Below are 23,309 nucleotides of genomic sequence, written 5' to 3'. Positions count from 1 at the left end.
TTTTGGCCTTTCCATCTATGAACCCATCTTCAGATATGCAATGAAGGATGCCACTCTGTAATCTTTTACCTTGCGGGAAAACTCTGAAGTCGGTTGTAGGCCATGTGAAGAATCTTCAGATGGGGGTGTCCGGTTAACAAAGGCACACACTTATCTGTGAGGTTGTTATTCGTCAAATACAACTCCTGTAAGATGCTGTTGGTCTCCTCTGAAAGTGTGGCTGGAGGGAGGGTTTCCAGTTTGTTTGCAGATGCATTCAGGAATCTCAGGCTACAACGACAAAACACAACAAAATCCTGCTGATAAGCCAGAGCTCCACTTCAGAATTCTCAACAAACCCAGAAGTTTCTGACGGACACCTGCCATGCTGGAGACTGGATTTAGAAACATGAACTTACAGATCGGTTTTAGCTTTAACAGGCATACAGATATATGACTCCACAATCTACACTGAACATAATAATCACCTAAATGTGTTAACTGCAAAGAGACAGAGATCAATTTTTTTTGTTTGTTTTTTTCTGGCCGCAACTGTGTGGCTTGCAGGATCTTAAGTTTCCTGATGGAACCCTTGCCCCTTGCAGTGGAAGCATGGAGTCCTAACCACTGGACTGCCAGGGAATTCCCTAGAAATATATTTTAATGGAAGTACTAAAGTAAAAGGAAGTCATATTTTATAGCTGATGGGCAGTAGAAAGGAGAGTGATAAGGTAAAGCTAATATTCTGTCTTAAGAAAGAGAAACACAATTGCTTATTTTAAAATAAAAGGGTTTTCATAGCAATAAAACAATCAGACGTTAGATCACAATACAACTAAATCACATAGTGACTAAGTCCTTTTCAGTATGCTGTCTAAACCATACTTCACTGACATATATTCACAACTGCAAGAGATAACTTGTTCTATAGTAAAATAATGGAATACTATATAGTAGTGAAAATGAAGAACTACATGTATCAATAGGATGAATCTCAAAAATATGATACTAATAAGAGAATCTAGATAACAGGATACACTGCATGATTCCATAATTTCAGAGTTCAAAATCAGGCAAAACTAATCTACAGTATTAAAAGTCAGGGCAGGGAGGCAATGTCTAGGAGATAGCTTCTAATTTTTCCAGTATGATACTGTACTGGTTCTTAATCTGGGTGCTGGTCACATGAATATGTTCACTTTGAGAAAATTTATCAAGTACTATACTTGCAATAGAAGGAAATGGGCTACCCACTCTAGTATTCTTGCCTGGAGAACTCTATGGACAGAGAAGCCTGGTGGGCTACAGTCCATGGGATTGTAAAGAATTGGAGTGAGCAACTAACACTTTCATACTTATGGTCCCATTTCTGTATTTATATTATACTTTAATAAAACTTACATAGAAACATACGTATTAATATATGCTATCAGTAATCCAAATGATAGTGTGAACAATAGCTAAACTATGAATAACGTTTTTATACTTGAGGTAACTAAAACTCTCAAAAAAACACTGTAATCCTTCCTTAGTTACTGTGAAACACAGAAAAATGCAAAATGCAAAGTTGGAGAACTGAAACAGAATCCGTGCTGGGTTCAGGTTCCCAATCACTGAAAAGGGAAGTGAAGGGAGGGGCAGGACCTGGGCAGGCAGACAACCCTGCTGCGTCCGGTGACCTCCAGCACGGGGCTCGGTCATGGGGCCGCAGGGACAGAGCAGAGACTGCCCAGCCCACAGTGCCCCCCTGCCACGGTTACCCAGGCCAAAGCTGCCTTGCTCCCCAAGCCCACCTGGAATGAACCACTCTGTTCGTGAACTGACCTTCTCTCATTCCAAAACCACCCAGGTTTGAAACATTCTGCACTCAGTTCGGGACTATTTTACCATACCTTAGTTAAAAAAAGAAAATCTTCCTTGAAAATAAAGACTCTGAAATACCAGGTACAGATATTTTTAATCAAGGATGAAAAGAAGGCTCTGTTTTCAGGAGTTACCACCAGGACTGTCGTTCCAAGCTTTCAATCCACTAATTCAATACTCTCGGATCCTGCAGCCCCCACACACTTACACACACACAACTCCACGATGGAGCTAAGGAAAAGCAGCATCCCCAAAATAGAACATTTTCCATTAAAGAAACACGTATTCCGTTGACATTTTCTTTAAAAAAAAAAAGGAAGTTAGAAAAGGGCTGTACAGACCATAAATAGTCATGGGAAATTACAGTTGTGTGTGCTACAGAGAAGAAAATAAAGGTCATTCATGCAGTTTCTGAAATGTTTTGAACTAGGAAGGAAATCCATTCCAGCACCATAGTTCTTTAAAGCAGTTTTACGACTCTCATTTTATCACCTGACTTAAATACCCTGTTAGGATTTCTCCAGTGTAGAATTAGAAAACATTAAAATGCATTGCCCTAAAACATTTTGAGACAGGGCTGAGAAACTCTGACAATCTCATTAAAACACAATTCTCTAGGAAATATGTAGTTATAAACACATGAAAAGAAATTAACTCATGAATATTTGCATTATTTTTAGGCCAGGAAAAAAAGAAGGAAATTTGTTTCGAAAAAGGAAAAAAGATTGACTAGTGAATGCTCACTAGAAAACGACTAAAGGAACTTTAAAAACTCCTTGCAACACGAAAGTGATTTCCAGAAAGACTGGTCTACTCATCTTGTTGAAATTTGCCTGTATTGAAGCTTATACTCATTATGGGAAACTGAGGGGGGCGGGATTCCACATTCTACCCCTCCAGGAAACAAAACAAGTTGAAACTACCTGGTTGGTTTTGAAAGACTGAGTTTGAACTGAATAAATCCTGATTGAATCATCTTGTTAGTTAATGGTCAAAGAGCAAACAACTGGGCTAAAAACATTTTTGATTATAATCGTCTCAGGGAAATTAAATTTAATACCCATACTTCAAGAAATAAAACACACCTGTCACCCAACCGCACATTTTAGCAGAAGGCAGATTAAGTTGGTTTAATCATCTGCGTGTTATATCCATCAGAGTGAGCAACTGCTTTAATTCTGTAAAATGTCTCCAGTCCAGGTAACAGTTTTACTCAATAAATAGGGTGTAAAACCCTAACTTCTGCTTTCAAAACCTTCTGGAGAGTTAAATTCCTGAAACAATGAGTTAGGTCTCAACTCCGTATGGTATGGGAGAACTTCCTCAAGCTTCTCCCTTGTAGATTTTTGTAGTAACTGTGTAAAAGACTTGTTTTACGCCATGAAGACTTTGATCCATAGAACCCTCTTCACTACTCAACCCTTTCATAAAGACCAGAGAAAAGCAGTTGCATGTCATTGCCTTCTTTCAGTAAAGTGTTCTGTACAGACCACAGCTCCTTCCTATTTCCTGTTTCATCTATCCCCCCACCATCCAGAGATGCCCCTGTTCTATCTCACAGAAGACAAAGTGAAGCTGAGAAAAGTCAAATTACTTGGCTGCTGTTAAACGGTAATTAGTGGCTGTCTGTGTGTGTGCGCGCACGTGTACAAGTGGGCTCAGCCCCCTGTCCAATTCCCGCCAGGCTCCTCTGTCCATGGGATTCTCCAGGCAAGAATACTGGAGTGGGTTGCCATGCCCTTCTCCAGGGGATCTTCCCGACCCAGGGATCTTTGCTATCTTGAGCCACCAGGGAAGCTCCGAAAGACCGGTGTCTCTTTCGTCTCCTGCACTGGCAGGCAGGCTCTAAATAAACCAGATCTCATTGGTCTTAAAGACCCCTCTATGTGAAAGGGGTAGTGTTTACTCAGTCGTGTATGGCGCTGTGCGACCCCACGGACTGCAGCCTGCCAGGCTTCTCCATCCATGGGATTTGCCAGACAAGAAGAGTGGAGTGGGTAGTCATCCAAGGGATCTTTCTGACCCAGAGATCTGTGCCATCGGAGCCACAAGGGAAGCCCCAAGAAAGCCCATGATTACCTAATACAATTCTCCAAAATTTAACTGACAGAAACAGTAATAATAAAACATTTTCCTGAGGACACTTCCATGTCATCTTCCTCCAAAACCCTGGAGGTCAAGCAGAGCACCTGCCGGGCAGTGTGAAGACCACACGTGCGCAGCTCGTCAAACTCCATCCCTAAAATAACGGGATGCATGGCGGAGCGCTCACACCTTCCTCAGCAGAGAGTGTGACGCTGTAGAGAAAGGACACTCACACAGGGCTCCTGCCCCGAAGCATCTGGAGAGCTGCCCACGACAGCAGGGGGACACATCCGCTTCCTGGTTCTTGAGCAATCCCTTTGTTTTTCCTTGGCACATTCTGTCCGTCTGCTCTGGCTCCTCTAGGGTTTTCTGTTTTGCTTTTGCTTTTTTTTTTTTTTAGTAATTCCCAGAACATCCTTAAATTTTACAGCCAAATTCTGTCCTTGAAACGAAGCATTGGATCAGTGCCACAACAGATCTATGTATTTGCAGGCAGAACAGGTATTCTGCATTTGAATTATTTTTTATGCAGACAGGTACTGTGACTTGTGGTCTATTAAAAATGCAAAAGCTTAAGACCCTAAGCGCAGTGAAATCCTTCAACTTTTACACAACCCCCTGATTTCTCTGGCCCTCAAAATCCTCAAGAGGTGTCAAACAAAATGCTCTAAATTACTTCTGATGTGTCTATACAACACAATGCTTTTAACAACTTCATCTATCTTCAAAAGACTGATAGCTCTTAAAGCAGGGACTTTTAAACTTTTCATTAGTGACAACTAAGAGTACAACATGCATTTTACATGACCACCTAGTGAAGATGCAAAATACACACATAGAAACAAAACAAGTTTCTTGCAACAGTATTTAATCTTACTCTGTCTTATACTGATATTTTCTATCCCATTTTTAAGTGCTGGTAGAAACCCACTAAATTACTACATCCTCATTTACCAGTTTGAAAAAAGGATGCCTGTTATTCATTGTACAGCAACACCACTTAATAGTGAGACTGCATGGGAAGAGAAAGTACGTACGTACCGCCTAGCAGAACGTACGCGTCATTATTTGGCAAGGTCTGAAAACGTGCCTGGCCTGGGCAGTAAAGATCACAAGCCTATGGACCGAAGGAACGAAGGTCACACAGATGGAGACCTGCTAAGCAAGAGCTCAGAAAGGACTGACTTTAAAATTTTAGAGTAATTATACTAAGAACTAACATTGAGGTAACACTGTAAGCTAACCTACAGACCTCATCCTGATTCAGTCAGTTATCCCACGCATGTCCTCGCTCTGGTCCAGAATCCAACCAAGGACTGCACGTTCCATTTCCTTACTGTGCCTCGGACATCTCCTCTAATCAGTGTGATTTGTTTCAAATGACCTTGACACTTTAAAAAAGTACAATTATTGTGTGGAATGTCTCTCACTTTAGATTTGTTTGATGTTCTATTATCATTAGAATAATGTAATGCACCTCTAGCGAACACACACAGACCTTCCGGAATGAGAAGAAACATCACTTCTGTGATTCTCAACTTCACCTCCCAGATACTCTTATTAATTAGGTCAGGGTAAGGTTTCAAGTGGAGGAGGCATGGCAGTCCACTCCAGTGTTCTTGCCTGGAGAATCCCCTTGGACAGAGGAGCCTGGTGGGCTACAGTGGTCCACGGGGCTGCAAAGAGTTGGAAGAGACTGAATGACGAAGACAGCACAAGACTTCAGAAACCTATACAGAATTAAGAATCCTGATGACTGGCCAAGCTGAGTCAGTAGAAATGAGAAAATGGCCAGAAAAATACAGGTTTAGTAGGTAATCTAGGGGATCCTGAACACCCTTTGAGAAACACTATTTTATTTCACTATGGCAATCAAAACATCAGAACTTCACAAGATAGCTCTCTTTCCTTAGGAAAAATAATACAGGCAATCTAGCTCTTCAAAATGTCAGAAATTTTCTATCTTTGCCAAAAGGCACCAGTTGTCATGGTCAATTGATCATGCTTTCCCAAATCTTCCATTCCCTTTTAGTCCCTTTGATATTTACACCCATTCTATCTGAGTCACTAAAACTTATGGTCTGTAATGTGACTAATACTCTGGGGATATTTTAATAATTACCACGTACTTCATTTGTACATACACCCTCTCCTCCTTCACATCCCCTGAAAATACCTTGTTTTGCTCCAATCAGGCGGAAAAAACAGACCCTAATCTCCACTTATAACAGGAATCTATAACTCTCCTATAAAGGGCCCCTTGTGGCTTTGTTAATTAGACTTATCTCATCAGAAGCAGTTCTCTGGCCATGATGTAAGAGTGCAAATGCACAATGGCCCAGGAATCAGCCACCGCCAAGCTCTCAGGAGGGACGGCAGCACCTCACCCATCCACTCCGGTGGTCCACAGGGATATCTGCTCCCACTCCTGTCTATCTGCTGAAGAACACTGATTATCTGAAACTCTTTTGGGGGTTCCCATCAAGAAAATTCTCAACTCTCTGTAAGATGGGAGGACTAGGCCAGTTAAGATCCAGATTAGAATATTTGCCAGTTTCCCTCACAGAACCAAGTCCTGTCTTGATCACAAGATACAAAATCACAGTCCATTTATCAGCAAATATGGTCCAACATACTTCACATCTATCTATGGTTATTGAGCTGCCAGTCAAAAGACACAACATTCAAAGAAAAACATGGAGAGTAAACTCATAAACTTAAATTGCTGATTCAAGTCGTAAGAATTTTAATACAATTGGTCTGAAGGTGATCTGGACCAACACCGCTGAGCTGGCGTGCCCTAGACCCACACTCTGCAACGGGGGACCCACAGCACCAAGAAGCCCTGCCTGCAGCCAAGAGCAGCCTCTGCCCCTCAAACCAGGGACAAGCCCCAGCAGCAGCGGAGACCCAGCACGGCCAAAAAACAAACAAATGAAAGTACGGGGGGATAAACTGGTCTGAAGTTTTCAGAGGAAGCCAAGGATATCACTCACTAGAAGTCATCTAATTTAGACTCCTCTCTCTTCTCCAGTTAACTGCTACCAGGTCAAGCAGATCAAAACACACCATTCCAAAACTATAAAATCTCACAGACAATAGTATGCAATGAAAACCATGATACTGTGTTTTACCAGCAAGATTCAGAGCTAAAGAAATCTCCCTAGAAAGGGAGTTCAACCTTTTGCTGTGTCTAATAACACATGTTTTTCTGACCTCTCATAACACTTCTAAGCACAAGTTCTATTTAGAGAACAAACTAAACCATTTTTAACTTATAAAGACTTATATATTCAGGCCTTTTCCTCAGTTACATAACCACAGAACTAGTAATAATAATTTATTACCAGAAAAAAAGAAAGAAAGAAAAAGTGAGCATCTACATATATTTTTAAAGGTCTGTACTATGAAGCAAACTGAATGGAAGGAGAACTGAAGCAGTCTTGTCGCTGCCTGGAGCCATCTGCCAAATACAAAGCTCTGTATCATAAAACAGAATGCTCCTCTTCATACCGGGAGCCTAAATGAAAACCAACCCTATCATTTACATTCTTCTTTTCCCTCTAACCTACCACGTTTTATTAGTTTATTGTGCAGCTATTTTAACTCGGCATTAGACTGTAAGTACCTTGAGGATTAGTCATTTTTCAGTTTCCTGCAGCACCTAACCCAGTGACATAAACTGACAAGGTCAGTGAGACACCGGCCACCCTGAACCAATAAATGAAAACAGATCACAGGTGGTCCACCTGCAAGGAGTGTGTGATGATTTTCTCCTAGAAAACCCTCTTAATATTTTAAGCTTCATGTCTTTAGGTTGACCTACTCCCAACAATGTCGGTAGTAGTTTATTCCTTCCCCTCAAACGAATCAAGCCAAATATACTCTATCCTACATATTCCTGAATGTAAATTATGCCTCAATGTAAAATCTTAATTAGTCTCAATTAAAATTTCAATTAAAAAAAAATCTTAAAGTAGGTAGATAAACCTCAATTACTTAGGTTTTGGAAATGGGATAAGTAGAAAAAAGTATTAACCCTTTAAGAGGCAGTAAATAGTATGGTACAATAGAGGGAATAAAATCAATATTTTCATCATAACTTTGTATAGCATATCTATAAAAACTAATTGAATCACTGTTGTTGTACACCTTAAGCTAATATAATATTGTAAGTCAACCACATTCCAATTTTTAAAAGTTCTGTTTTTCTTGTCTTCCAACGAGTGAGATAATACAAGAACGCTGTTCAAAAAAAAGATCTCATCGACATAACCCACCCTTTTCATAACCCTGTCTGCCCGAGAGACTCAAACCTCCTGGGCTTTCTGCTCGAGTCGGGACCACAGGGTCAGCGGCAACAGGAGCCTGGAGACACAGCTATGGCGCGCGCTCTTGGAAAACAAAGGCAGAACGCCTTCTGGAAAAGCTCCTCACTTCAGCCCCTTTCAGTCGCTTGCTTTTCTCTCACAGAACAGGAGCAGGACGACTGCCCTTTCCAGCTCCCTCAGCCCCTTACTCCAGAGCATTCCTGGGCCAGAGCCGTGTTTAATACGGCCCGCCCTCCTCCCAAGACCTGCAGACTGTCTATGTCCCCCGGAGACAGCCCTGACTCTTCAAAACAAAGCTGGCTCTGGACAGGCCTATGCATTCAGACAAGGGCGTCTCAGCCTGCACGCCTTCAGCTCTCACTTGCAGGCTCGGCCCCCTCTGCTCCCCTCAGTAGCAGTGTCCTCCTTCAGAGGCTCGATTCGGGTCCTCAGTTTTTCACACTGTGTGACTAGAAATATTCTGGCTCACACAGTCACACCTGTTCCAACGGACACAGTCCATTTGGGACTGCAGAGTCGAGACAACACGGGAAGACCTGCGGAGGGCCACGAGGCAACAGTCCACACAGCAGTTCCTAAGCCCAGGGGTCAGCAGAATGGCCTGTGGAGCAACCTAGTTAAAGCTGCCACTCGAAGCTCCTCATGTGAACACAGCGTCTCCTGGACCACATTACGAGCATCCTCAGACCCACGCTGTCAGATGCGCCTGGCACCTGGGAGACTCAGGACTGCTTACTGACACCTCAGAGAATGCAACACATATACAAGAGTCCTTTTAGAATCAAATCCTCAGAAATTAACAAGAGCGATTACTACCTACTGGAGAGTTCCAGGTCTATTTACCTTTTCGATGAGCCATGACCTTACAAGATGCAGAGTCACAGGTTTATCTCACTCAAAGACTCTTAAAACCCAAATGCATCTACCTATTTTTTTCCTATCAATTCAGTGTAGATCCCCCAAGAGAACAAGTAGACTCCCATTATAGAACCTCATGCAGATTTTGCCTAGCGAGCCTCAGGAAAGGAAACACAAGGTTACAACACAACACAGAATTCTCCACAGGGGAAGAAACCAAACCCTATATTCATAACAACAAGAAACAAGACTACAGCTACTGACAGGCTGTGCATCGTCTTTTCACATGAAGGCAAAAGCAAGAACAATTCTTTAAATGATCTTGAAATGCTGTACTCTTTGTCAGGGCAATGACACAGCACCAGCCATTACAAAGGAACAATCCCATTTTCTCCCAATTTCATTATATCTCAGTAACCACTCCAGTAGGAATTCATTTAACTTACATTAAGTACAGAGAATAATTTTTTTAGTGAGGAAAACAGGAGGAAAAGAATGAAGTAAATATTCTCTGTTTCAATCTGGGTGATGGTTATGGGGTATATATGTACGTAAAAGTTCACAGAGCAGTATGGTTAAGAGTTGTACACATTTATTATCAGAAGTTACATCTGGATAAAAAGATTTCCTTTAAAAAAAGAGGAGGAATAAAAAATGCAAATCCAAGATCAAGGGTAGTATTTAAAACTCCTTAAATTTTCTATCTTTCATTAAACAAATATTTACTGAACATCTTAAAAGGGTTCCTACACTGTTGGTGGGAACATGAACCGGGACAGCCACTATGGAGCAGGATGAAGGTTCCTTAAAAAACGAAAACTAGAGTGATCATGCAGTCCAGCTTCTGGGCACATATCTGCAGAAAACTCTAGTTCAAAAAGACACATGCATCTCAGTGCTCACAGCAGTACTGTTAACAACAATCAAGACATGGAAGGACTTCCCCGGGGGTTCAGTGGGAAAGAACCCGCCTGACAATACAGGAGACAGGGGTTCCATCCCTGGTCTCGGAAGATTCTCTGGAGAAGGAATGGCAACCCACTCCAATATTCTTGCTGGGAAATCCCATGGACAGAGGAGCCTGGCGAGCTACGTCCACGGGGTCACAAAGAATTGGACACAACTTAGTGACTGAACAACAAGTGATGGGAACAACCTAAACGTCTGTAATCTGTGAGCAGGGCGAGACCAGTAAGCGAGAAATTAAACACAGTGTGGTGTGATGAGTACGACAGCAGGGTCAACCCTGGGGGCTTGGGGACCATTATCTATTTCAGTTCAGGAGAGCCAGAGTTCTTCAACTGCTATTTCACCCACAAAATCAAAACAAAAAAACCACACATTCTGAAATATTTTTTAAAGCAAAAAGATCCATCATGATGTCTTTCTCTTAGGGAAGCACAAAACTAAATTTAACTCTTGTCTTTATCATGAGGCACAGTAAAAGTCAGATCCTTCATCTTGTTGCTAAAGTTATGGTCACTCACTAAAATAAACACCCACAGAGACCAACATAATTCAGGCCACCAGGCTATGGAGCATTTCGGTTTAATGCATAAGGGCTCTGAAGCAAACAAGATGTTCCAAAGTAATTTAACATGCAGCTACTTACAGCTTTCTTGAAAGAAAGTTCTGCCCGTGGTAACTCCTCAGAGAAAAGAGTTTCCACTTAATGTTTAACTTCCTCCTTGGATCAAAACAATGTCTTTTAAAACTTAGTAAACAAGTAATTTAGAAAAACTCGGTCCAAAAAGAAAATAGTTCAAATGTGAGGGGAAACTGTGGTAAAGATGAGAACTAAAAAAAAAAGACAAGTCAAAACTCTAGGAAAATCTCTCTGTCGCCCACAGTCATAAACATGTGGAGACAGAAGGGAGACTCCTGAGATGATTCTGGTAAGCAGGAGTGACCTGCAGGGTTTTGCCCAGGTAGCAAACTTCTCATCCTGCTATCACACACTCCTCCACGGCACAGGGCTGTTTATGCACGGCTCACCGTACTTAAGGAATCAAAATTAAGGAAGACTCGCTAAGATATTCCTGCCTCTATCCCCACAAAATGGTGAGGCTGGCAATACCATTTTCTTCATAAACGCAGGACAGATAGATAAGTCACAAGGAGTGGGTAGCCATTCCCTTCTCCAGGGGATCTTCCCAACCCAGGGATCAAACCAGGGTCTCCTGCATTGCAGGTGGATTCTTTACTGTCTGAGCCAGCAGGGAAGCCTCAGATAGTCACAAATTCCACTTGAAATGGTCTGAGATCACCTAAGGCAAGACTGGGCTCCCCTGTGGCTCAGATGGTAAAGAAGCTGCCTGCAATGCAGGAGACCCAGGTTCGATCCTTGGGGCTCAGGAAGATCCCCTGGAGAAGGAAATGGCAACCCACTCCAGTATTCTTGCCTAGAAAATTCCATGGATAGAGGAGCCTGGTGGGCTACAGTCCATGGGGTCGCAAAGAGTTGGACATGACTGAGCAACTAAGACAGCTAAGACAAGCCTGTTAACGAGGGGGCATTTCACAAGTCAATGAGCACCCAGAGCAAACCCGCGGCTTTACCTGTCGGCCTTCATCAGGAGGCTGGGCGGCAGCTCCAGGAGCTGGTTGTGCTGCACATCCAAGACCTCCACGGGGGTCCTTTCCAGCCTTTCAGGAAGCCTGGTCAGCTGGTTGTGTCCTGCCAGCAGTTTCCGGAGACTACTGTTACAAAACAGGCTGTGTGAACAGGGGCAAAGAGAGAAGGTAACTCACTGAGAGCTCGTTTGGGATGAAGGCTTAAAAATGAATGGGAGGAAGAGAAGACTTAAAATTACCTTGCCAAGAAACCTAAATTCACCAGAGCAACTGCAAATTCATTTTAATATAAGCTCAAAGTTTGAGCTGTTATTTCAATGCTTTCCATACTTCAAAAAAAAAAAAAAGAGGGTGGGAAAAACTATGAAAAGGACTATTTAACAGAGCAGCTCTCCTTAGTGCGAAGAAAACACGAGTTTCATGGACGACATGGAAGGTGGCAGCCTCATCGTGTCAGACTCACGGGGCAACAGCGAGGCCGCCAGCTCCCAGGCAAGGCCTATGCCCGGGGTTGCCGGGGACACAGGGCACTCTTCTACACAACAGACTCTGAAGAAACACAGCTGAGCAATTTTCACCTACAGGATCAACATTCAGTGAGGGTTCTTGTGTCCAAATAAACTTTTACCAGTGCCCACTGAGAAAATGTTACATTTTCCTCAGCTGCATTTCACAGTAATTATTTGTTCCTTTCCTCACTTCCCTAAATCTGATTGCTTTTATTTTCTCATCGATTTCATCCTGGACCAAAGCAGGCTCCCTTCTAAAGAGAACGGAAGGCGCTCACTGCAGCATTTTCTTCTGAGCCTTAAACGAGCTGTTGGGAAGCGTGACTGTTTCTTCTATGGATTATCAAAACTGCAATAAATGATGAGTTTGTGTTCATCAAAGCAAAATCTGCTTTATGATCACTTGAGACAGCAACAGTTGCAGAGAATAAAGCACATCCTGCGTTAAACACAGAAGCCTGGGGACTGTGGGGAAGCAAGGTTGTGATTCACGTCAGGGTCACTTTGAAACGAGAGCTCACTCACACTGACGTCAAAGAATGAGGCTTCCTCACCCACCTCCTGTTTTCCACCATCTTGACCTCACTCACTTAAAAGTTCTTAAAGTCACTCTAACTTAGAGCCATAACTTTGTTCACTTTAAGGATGAAAACGAGAAACTTTGGTCACAAAGATGCTACCAACCTGTCTCAACAAGGTGACATCATGGGCCACCATTAAGGATCACCTGCCTCTGTGGGTTTAGAGGCTAGAGGACAAGACAAGGCGTCCAGGATGGTCTTCAGTCAGTTACTGCAGGGCCGGCCTCTGGGACACTCACTCTAAGCTCCTAACTCTGGATTTGGTCCACAGAGGAATGAGATTGTCTGTCTGTCTGTCTGTCTGTCTCACATGCACAGACACACATATACAGACACGCTTTACCCTTAAATAGAAGGATAGCTGAAGGAAGATAACACAATCTTTATCTTCATTTTTCCACATAAGAAAGTAGATTTCATGACTACAGAATGAGTATACATGCTAGTGACAGAATTTGTTCAATTCTTTTGTACATGAAGAATAAATAGCTTCCTTTCCTTTCAATACATCTCTGGTTCTAAATATTATTTTCTGTTTTGTCAAACCCTTTCAAACACATCTCTTAGACAAATAAAGTTTGAATGGTTCAATCAGTTTCTAATGAATCGCTGTCTCGGCCTGGATGTTAGATCAATGACAAGGCTGATACAAACTTTGCAACTAAACAACAGTAATAAATGAGCAAACAATATGCAATGTTATTGTCCCATGTGTTAAACACACACAAAAACAAATGCTGTTTACATTTTATGACAATAGAGCATCTGGATTTGCTTTGAATAAGCATTCGTTTAGATCCCCCAAATCCTGCACTGTTCAGTTCAGTTGCTCAGTCGTGTCTGACTTTTTGCGACCCCATGGACTGCAGCACGCCAGGCCTCCCTGTCCATCACAAACTCCCGGAGTTTACTCAAACTCACGCCCATCAAGTCGGTGATGCCATCCAGCCATCTCATTCTCTGTTGTCCCTGAATCCTCCTGCCGCCAATCCCTCCCAGCATCAGGGTCTTTTCCAATGAGTTAGTTCTTCGCATGAGGTGGCCAAAGTACTGGAGTTTCAGCTTCAGCATCAGTCCTTCCAATGAACACCCAGGACTGATCTCCTTTAGGATGGACTGGTTGGATCTCCTTGCAGTCCAAGGGACTCTCAAGAGTCTTCTCCAACACCATAGTTCAAAAGCATCAATTTTTTGGTGCTCAGCTTTCTTCACAGTCCAACTCTCACATCCATACATGACCACTGGAAAAACCATAGCCTTGACCAGACGGACCTCTGTTGGCAAAGCATTTTTAATATGCTGTCTAGGTTGGTCATAACTTTCCTTCCAAGGAGTAAGCATCTTTTAATTTCATGGCTGCAGTCACCATCTGCAGTGATTTTGGAGTCCAAAAAAATAAAGTCTGACACTGTTTCCACTGTCTCCCTATCTATTTCCCATGAGGTGATGGGACCAGATGCCATGATCTTAGTTTTCTGAATGTTAAGCTTTAAGCCAACTTTTTCACTCTCCTTTTTCACTTTCATCAAGAGGCTTTTTCGTTTCTCTTCACTCTCTGCCATAAGGGTGGTGTCATCTGCATATCTGAGGTTATTGATATTTCTCCCGGCAATCTTGATTCCAGCTTGTGCTTCTTCCAGCCCAGCGTTTCTCATGATGTACTCTGCATATAAGTTAAATAAGCAGGGTGACAATATACAGCCTTGACGTACTCCTTTTCCTATTTGGAACCAGTCTGTTGTTCCATGTCCAGTTCTAACTGTTGCTTCCTGACCTGCATACAGGTTTCCCAAGAGGCAGGTCAGGTGGTCTGGCAGAGCAAATCAAAGATTAATTCACTCAGGCAAACTGGATAATAAATCAGTTATCCTGTATTTATGTAACTGTTGGTTTATTTATATGTTTGTTGCAGCCTGCAGTGACACAGCGGCTTTAAACTCCAATAGGCTACATGTGTTAAGTTGGGGAGGTCAGAGTAGCGAAGAGAAAAACAGACGTAAAGATAAACAGGACAAGATTTTTTTTAACAAATTATTTTTCTTGTCAGTAGTCCCCTTTGACTATTCTGCTGTCCTCTACAGGCTCTCCCCCCGCGCCCCACACGCACTGCCGCCCACAGTCCTGATGGTGGTGGGCTCTGCAGTGGCTGACCTAGGCTCACTGAGCGCAAGACTCAGCGTTTCAAACGGACCCACTCACAGGTGTGATATATTCCTGAGAAACAAAGCGCGAGTCACTGAGCTTGCCAGGAACTAAAAACGGAAATTTAGTGTTTAAATTCTTCTCACAGTTCTTCTACAAGAAGACAGACATGTTAAGACAAGAGACAGAAAGTAAAGATTCTGAAAGAATTAAGATTACAGAGGTGAACCAGCCATATCATTTGCTGAGTTTCTGGACATTTCTTTTGGCTTATTTGAAAAGTTCCAACAAGCATCAGCCTCCACAAGGCTTTGCCAAGTCTGGCTAGCAGTCAAAACTTCACTGTACTTGTCAATACATGATGAAATATTATGACTTAACGATACCATGAGAGATAAGAGATAGTAAATAAGGTTTAAAAGCAAACTCTTTCAGGGGTTCATAACAACAAATTAAACACTGAACCAGCAATTTTTTCCATTGTTCATCTTATTTGAGATTCTCTAACTTAATCTGTGCTTAATACTCACCGTGCAGGAAGTTCACATATTTGATTATGGCCAACATCCAAAACTTCTAGCTTTCGGCTTTCACAGACCCACTCAGGCACGTTTTCTAAACAGTTCCTAAATGCAAGAATATACAATTTCTTCTTTGATTGGAATATGGCTTAAAATATGGTTCAAAAGTCAAAATAATTACATATAACAAATAAAACTTCAGAGTAAATACTCAATTACAGTGAATATAAATAAAAAAGATATGTGTAGTCACTTTAACCTAAAGCAAGATGTGATAAGGAATAAGAAATAAAGAAAAAGTAGGAAAGAACACAGTAACATCATTTGTATTATCTCTAAAGTCTAAAAAATAGTCTGGCTTCCAGAGTTACTATCCTAAAATGTCTATAAACCCATGTAAATTTAGGGAGAAGATGTCTTCCACTGGAAAACCAATAAACACATATTTACACACTTACAGTTATGGTAAAGAGTCAAATGGCATAAAATAGCTTTGTTTTCCAATCTGCATTTTTACCATTAATATGAAAAATTTCCCCAACTCCAGAAGGTACCCTGAGACCACTGCCATACACAAGAGGAAAGAAATGGTGGCAATGAAAATATACACTGACCCTAAGACTCAGAATCAATGATTTGAAAATATTTACTTATGCATTTGACAGTAATTATAATTACTGGAAACAAGTAAACTAAGCTAATGGTAACTATAATTGTTAAATGAATTGACCACTTTTTTGATAAATCTATTACAGTATTTGAATGTCTCCTTAGTCATGGATGGTTAGCTTTTTATCTTCTTTTTAAAATATGTGAAATGACTAGGCTCAAAAAAAATCTAAAACAGTATGTATGTTATGGTTACAATTCTTTAAAAACAGATGAACAAGTCTGTGAAAAGTATGAGGCTTGGAACAAGGATTATAGTAGAATAAAATTTTTTTCTATTTTATCTTCTCAATTAAAATATAGAAAAGAAGGCATTATTTTCCGTTTAGTGTTTGTATACGTACACACTGCTCAGGCTTTGAGGTCTACCGACTGATACACTTTATTATTTTATTGCACAGCAGTCAAGGAGGGCATGGAGACCCGCTCCAGGGTTCCTGCCTGGAGAGTGCCACGGACAGAGGAGCCGGTAGGCTACAGCCCATTGGGCTGCAAAGAGTCGGACGCAACTGAGTGACCAAGCGCGCGCTGGCATGCACACACACACACACATACACACACAGAGTCAGACATGACTGCGTGACTAAGCGCACACTCTCACACAGAGTCAGACGTGACTGCGTGACTAAGCGCACACTCTCACACAGAGTCAGACGTGACTGAGTGACTAAGTGCACACTCTCACACACACACAGAGTCAGACGTGACTGAGTGACTAAGTGCACACTCTCACACAGAGTCAGACGTGACTAAGTGCACACTCTCACACACACACAGAGTCAGACGTGACTGAGTGACTAAGTGCACACTCTCACACAGAGTCAGACGTGACTAAGTGCACACTCTCACACACAGTCAGACGTGACTGAGTGACTAAGCGCACACTCTCACACAGAGTCAGACGTGACTAAGTGCACACTCTCACACACACACAGTCAGACGTGACTGAGTGACTAAGTGCACACTCACACACACACAGAGTCAGACGTGACTGAGTGACTAAGCGCACACTCTCACACAGAGTCAGACGTGACTGAGTGCACACTCTCACACACACAGAGTCAGACGTGACTGAGTGACTAAGCGCACACTCTCACACAGAGTCAGACGTGACTGAGTGCACACTCTCACACACACAGAGTCAGACATGACTGCGTGACTAAGTGCACACTCTCACACACACAGAGTCAGACGTGACTGAGTGACTAAGCGCACACTCTCACACAGAGTCAGACGTGACTAAGTGCACACTCTCACACACACAGAGTCAGACGTGACTGAGTGACTAAGCGCACACTCTCACACAGAGTCAGACGTGACTGAGTGCACACTCTCACACACACACAGTCAGACGTGACTGAGTGACTAAGTGCACACTCTCACACAGAGTCAGACGTGACTAAGTGCACACTCTCACACACAGTCAGACGTGACTGAGTGACTAAGCGCACACTCTCACACAGAGTCAGACGTGACTGAGTGCACACTCTCACACACACACAGTCAGACGTGACTGAGTGACTAAGTGCACACTCTCACACAGAGTCAGATGTGACTAAGTGCACACTCTCACACACACACAGAGTCAGACGTGACTGAGTGACTAAGTGCACACTCTCACACACACACAGAGTCAGACGTGACTCAGTGACTAAGTGCACTCTCACACACACACAGAGTCAGACGTGACTGAGTGACTAAGTGCACACTCTCACACAGAGTCAGACGTGACTAAGTGCACACTCTCACACACACACACAGTCAGACATGACTGAGTTGCTAAGTGCACACTCTCACACAGAGTCAGACGTGACTAAGTGCACACTCTCACACACACACACAGTCAGACGTGACTCAGTGACTAAGTGCACACTCACACACAGAGTCAGACGTGACTAAGTGCACACTCTCACACACAGTCAGACGTGACTGAGTGACTAAGCACACACTCTCACACACACAGAGTCAGACGTGACTGAGTGACTAAGCGCACACTCTCACACAGAGTCAGACGTGACTAAGTGCACACTCTCACACACACACAGTCAGACGTGACTGAGTGACTAAGCGCACACTCTCACACAGAGTCAGACGTGACTAAGTGCACACTCACACACACACACAGTCAGACGTGACTGAGTGACTAAGTGCACACTCTCACACAGAGTCAGACGTGACTAAGCGCACACTCACACACACACACAGTCAGACGTGACTGAGTGACTAAGTGCACACTCACACACAGAGTCAGACGTGACTAAGTGCACACTCTCACACACAGTCAGACGTGACTGAGTGACTAAGCGCACACTCTCACACAGAGTCAGACGTGACTGAGTGACTAAGTGCACACTCTCACACACACACAGAGTCAGACGTGACTGAGTGACTAAGTGCACACTCTCACACAGAGTCAGACGTGACTAAGTGCACACTCTCACACACACACAGAGTCAGACGTGACTGAGTGACAGTGACTAAGTGCACACTCACACACAGAGTCAGACGTGACTGAGTGACTAAAGCGCACACTCACACACACACACAGAATCGGACATGACTGAGTGACTAACTGCACACTCTCTCACACACACACACATCAACCCCTAAAACATCTCATTAAGGTAGGCAAGTGAAAGTACCCTTCAGCATAAGCAAACACTAAAATAACACAACTCCTCTAAGTGGCAAAATATCCTGAACTTTGACCCTGAGGAACTCTAAGAACCTCGTAAGCACCATAATTAGGAACAGCTCAGTTCCTTTGGAAACATAAATACTGACAGAGAGGAGGGTGAAACACCCAGAGCTATGTGAGGGGTCTGATGCAGAGGGCTTTCTAAGAGAAAAAGTCCTACAGTTTGGGAGGTGGACAAGGCAGAGCGTGTCACAATGCAGGCTCTGGACATGAGAATTTTTCTTAAGAAAAAGATGAACAGCATTTAAGCACAGAATTCAGGGACTAGCAAAGCACAAGTTTCTAATTCAGTCTCATGGGGCGGGGGAGGGGCTTCAATGGGAACCAATTACATCCTTTAAACAAAAGAAAAACAGATTCACTCTATGGCCAATTCTCTAGAATAAATCTATTCAAGATATTTACATGCACCCATGTATGCAAACCCCACTCCTGTACTCTTATTTCAATACTGAAGATAACACTATTCAAGGCCGATAAAATAAAAAGAACTTGGGCAGTGTCTGACTTAAAGTTCATTAAACACAAAATTGACATGAATTTAGTAGGAAGTATATGAAACACCACTCATAAAGAATTTTATAAATTCAAAGCTGTAACTGTAATCATTCTCACATCAGCCAAATTCTGACACATTCTTACATAACATGATTGAAAATATTATTAAAATATCTAGGTTTGTATACTTTCAAGACTAAAGGCAAATTCTCTACCTGACAAATTACACAGCAGTTGTACCAAATTTATGCACTGAAATGAGGTGCCTGTCACATTGAGAGGCCACATACTCCTATGCACTGTGGTCGTTCAGAAAAGTTTGGATTATTACCTTTGAAATTATGTTAAAAGTGAGTTTCAATTTAGTGTGTGGAGATTATGAAAGTCTAATTTGCTCCAATATATGCTTTGGGCCTTCAGGGAAAAGTTAACTACGATATTTGTGGAAACCAAAGTAAATATGATACACAGCAGTAGTGAATCTGTACACAAGGTGAGGAGGTGAGCTTGTGCACAAGTGAGTTTAGAGGTGAGCCGGCTGTACGGAAACCCCACTCTGGCCATGCCAGTTGCCACCACTTCAGGGCTCCAGGCAGGATATGTGGGGCTTCCCCGGGAGCACAGTGGTAAATAATCTGCCAAAGCAGGAGACACGGGTTCAATCCCTGGGGCGGGAAGACCCCTGGAGAAGGAAACGGCCACCCACTCCAGTGTTCTTGCCTCGAGAATCCCATGGACAGAGCCTCCTGGTGGGCTGCAGCCCATGGGGTCGCCAGGAGCCGGACAGGACCAAACGACTCTCCCAGCTGTGGTCGTTCGGCAGAGCTGCTGGCTTTACAGGTCATTTCTATTGTGCAGCAAAGTGATCACCTGTTGTACACACGTATCCCCTCTTTTTTGGGTTTCCTTCCCATGAAGGTCACCAAAGAGGGCTGAGCAGAGTTCCCTGGGCTGTACAAGAGGTTCTCATTCGTTACCTGTTTTATATAAAAAGCTCTTACGCTCAGGTTTAGACAGAATCATCCAGATAATTTTCACGCAGACCCTACAGCGCTCCAGGAACTGGCTTCTTACCTTGAGACATCCATGTAGGACAGATAATTCGGAACTGGGCAAACATCAAGCTGGACAAGTTCTAGGAAGCAGGAAAAAAACACAACCAACCACATCACCATTCAAGTGACACAGAGACTCTTTTTATGTGTAGAATCGTTCCTGTGTTTTATTCTCCATTGTTTGTTTAGGTTGGGAAGCACAATATATCCATTTGTTTAACTCTAAACTACAGGGAAGTACAGAGACCTTCTAATTTAGTCACAAGGTCTTAGTCAAAGACTGAAATAAATCACTCACTCTGCTTTCCTGCCTCTTCCCATCCACTTGCTGCTGCACTCCTCTTGTTATGCAGCCTAAATTTTAACTGGAAGATTACGAATATCACTGTTTTTAAACACTCAGGGTTCCTGGCATGTAATCAAATGTGTCCTGGCTTGAGCCTTTTTCACTCTGTGCCATTCACTGGAACAGCCCTCCTGAGGATCAGGAAGGACTACTCAAATCTGGAAGCCTTCCTCAAAACTGTGTGCAAAGTGACACCAAGGGCTCTGCTTCTCAGATGCAGTAGTCTCGAGAGGCCCTTCTGCTTTTCTCTGAACACTTACCAAGTGTTTCAGAGGCTCAGCTCCTCTCGGCTTCCTCATCTGGCCCCAGAAACTGTGATGGTTTGGGAAGTCTACTTCTAGTACTGGGTCTCCTCTCTGCTCTATTTACCTTACTTCCATGGTTTCAGATACCACCTCTGAGCAGACGTCCTACATCGACATCTGTAGTCCCGCCTGCAAATTCCTACTAACTCACATGAAACCACTGCAATAACCTGGATTAGTGGAAAGGTGGATTATCTCACTCTTCTCCCATATGGGCACTCTGGACCCTGCTTCCACGTTAATAGTCTTACAGCTTCATTTTCATCACTTGCCTCTTCCACTAAAAATTTCCACTGGATCTCTACAGCTTACTGTACCAGCTGCAAAGTTTCACCATCTGACTCCAAGCTGTGTGTCTCATAAGTACATGTTACCACTTCCCAGCAGGTACCTATGAGAGCAGAATTCCCTTTTGCTCATCTACCAAATGAACCACATTCATAGTCTTTCCTCTTCAACACCTATTTCATGTCTCTCAACTAGCCAAATCCTATAACACTTGGGTGACCTGCAGTTATCTGAGGTTTATTTCTCCATTGAGATGACAGTAAATTCATTAAAACCAAAAAAAGAAAAAGGAAAAGGAAAGAAAGAATCCCATCCTTTAGCACTCCTGCGCTACATGACACAGAACACAAGTGCCTGACAGACATGTGTTCAGTGCAGCGGTAAACACTCATTTCCATTCCGCTGTCTGACAGGAAGGGGCAGAAACCTTCATTCATTCACCAAACATGTGCCCATATAGCCTTTTCTTTTTCAGAACTGCCAAGATCTCCAAAGTCTAAGGAGGCAATCTTATTAAATGAATAAGGCTCTTGCTTTGTGATGGCCCTGTGGTATATAATAGAGGTTTCTCTTATGCTGAGGTCCTCTGTTGGTGGAGCAGGAAATCTAAGACCTTGTATGGAATCCATAATAGACGTAGCTTCCACTTGTACTCTGCAGATTCACTATCTTCACAAGGTGGCCCAATAAACAGTTCACTTCCCACTGCCCCCCACCCCCACCCCCCACACCCCGCCTGTTCTTCAAGCTGAAGAGTCAATCACCAGTGGGAATAACTTATTTAAATGTCACAATACGAGAAAAACAAGTCAGGAACTATAAATAAGTCCTTCCTTTTTGATTGCTTTAAATACCAAACAGCATTCTTCTGTCATGATTTTTATCTTAGCAAAAATTGACAGCTATTTTACTAAATGAGGAAAGAAAAGTCACAGCCAGGAGGGAGCTGACAGCACTGAGTGGATTCTCAGGGCCATGTGAGGAACCCCATGTGGTCTTGTCACATACCGTTGGAAGAGGCATAGAGCGCTTTGAGGACGCAGCCACAGATGCTTAACGTCACCAGCTGATTCCTTTCACAGTGTAAAACTTCAAGGTTGTTGAAAACCATAGCATCCAGACCCCCAAGTTTGTTGTCTCGCAGATCAAGCTGAGTGACATGAGGGAGAAAATCCACTTCATCCGCTATTAGCTTCCTAATTAGGTTCAGTCTTGAGAGGAAAAGGACATAAACAGAGACTATAATCAAAGGCAATGCTGTAAATACAAGCCATCGCCTAATAGGTGACCAACAAGAAGGACTCGAGTATCACTGTAGCACAGTTCCCCATGATTTCCTTACTCTCAGTATCTGGTCTTCCTTCACTAGCTAGGTTCCCTGGCTATTTCTAGCTACAATTCCATGAGGTCTTAACTTTGAAACTATATTCTGAAATGCAATTTAGACCATTAATAGACTGGAAGAGAAGCATGCATATTGATTTTTACCTTAATTCATTTCAAGGGGGGGAAATCATTTAAACATTTATTTTCAAGAATCTGGTTGAAAGAATACAAGAAACAGAATCCAGAAAACCCAGCTAAGCACATGCAGCGACCCTGAGTATTTAAGGAAGGAGAGAGGGTAAGCAAGCAGGTAGATGAGCAGCCATAAAAGACAAAACTAACAGGCGAGCTTGAGAAAAAAAAATAATGAACGGAGACCACCTATGCACCAGAAACAGGCGTGTAAGCCCACCTGAATTTTCATAGCTGGTTCCAGACCAAGGATTAATTACCAAAACTATCTCCATCTTTAAAATACTGCTTGAAAAAGCAAAGCACAGGAAATACTGATGTTTGGCATGTAGGATTCACTGCGAACTCACAGAACAATGGATCGTGATGGGGCCCAATGAGTTCAGGGCGCAGGGAAAACCTGGCAGAGCCTCGGTCATAAACACTGGTTAGCTCACGGACCAACGCTGCCATGGACGAGGTGCCAGGAAGACAAGCCAGCAGTGAGGG

At 42.9% G+C, this 23,309-nt stretch overlaps 1 protein-coding gene across 1 annotated transcript in view; it reads right to left on the bottom strand.

Moving 5' to 3' along the window:
* Positions 1 to 23,309, bottom strand: part of PHLPP1 (PH domain and leucine rich repeat protein phosphatase 1) — a 214,777-nt gene that overhangs the window by 28,711 nt on the left and 162,757 nt on the right. The window contains exons 7-11 of the mRNA XM_020905594.2: positions 22,311 to 22,513; positions 20,383 to 20,443; positions 15,453 to 15,548; positions 11,676 to 11,831; positions 70 to 270 (exon numbers count right to left, since the gene is read on the bottom strand). Coding sequence (XP_020761253.2) covers positions 70 to 270; positions 11,676 to 11,831; positions 15,453 to 15,548; positions 20,383 to 20,443; positions 22,311 to 22,513 — 717 coding nt within the window. The remainder of the gene's footprint in view (positions 1 to 69; positions 271 to 11,675; positions 11,832 to 15,452; positions 15,549 to 20,382; positions 20,444 to 22,310; positions 22,514 to 23,309) is intronic.

Source organism: Odocoileus virginianus, unplaced genomic scaffold (assembly GCF_023699985.2).
Source record: "Odocoileus virginianus isolate 20LAN1187 ecotype Illinois unplaced genomic scaffold, Ovbor_1.2 Unplaced_Contig_26, whole genome shotgun sequence".
Classification (NCBI taxonomy): domain Eukaryota; kingdom Metazoa; phylum Chordata; class Mammalia; order Artiodactyla; family Cervidae; genus Odocoileus; species Odocoileus virginianus.
Note: the sequence above shows the minus strand (reverse complement) of the source record. Positions and strands in the feature narration are given on the sequence as shown.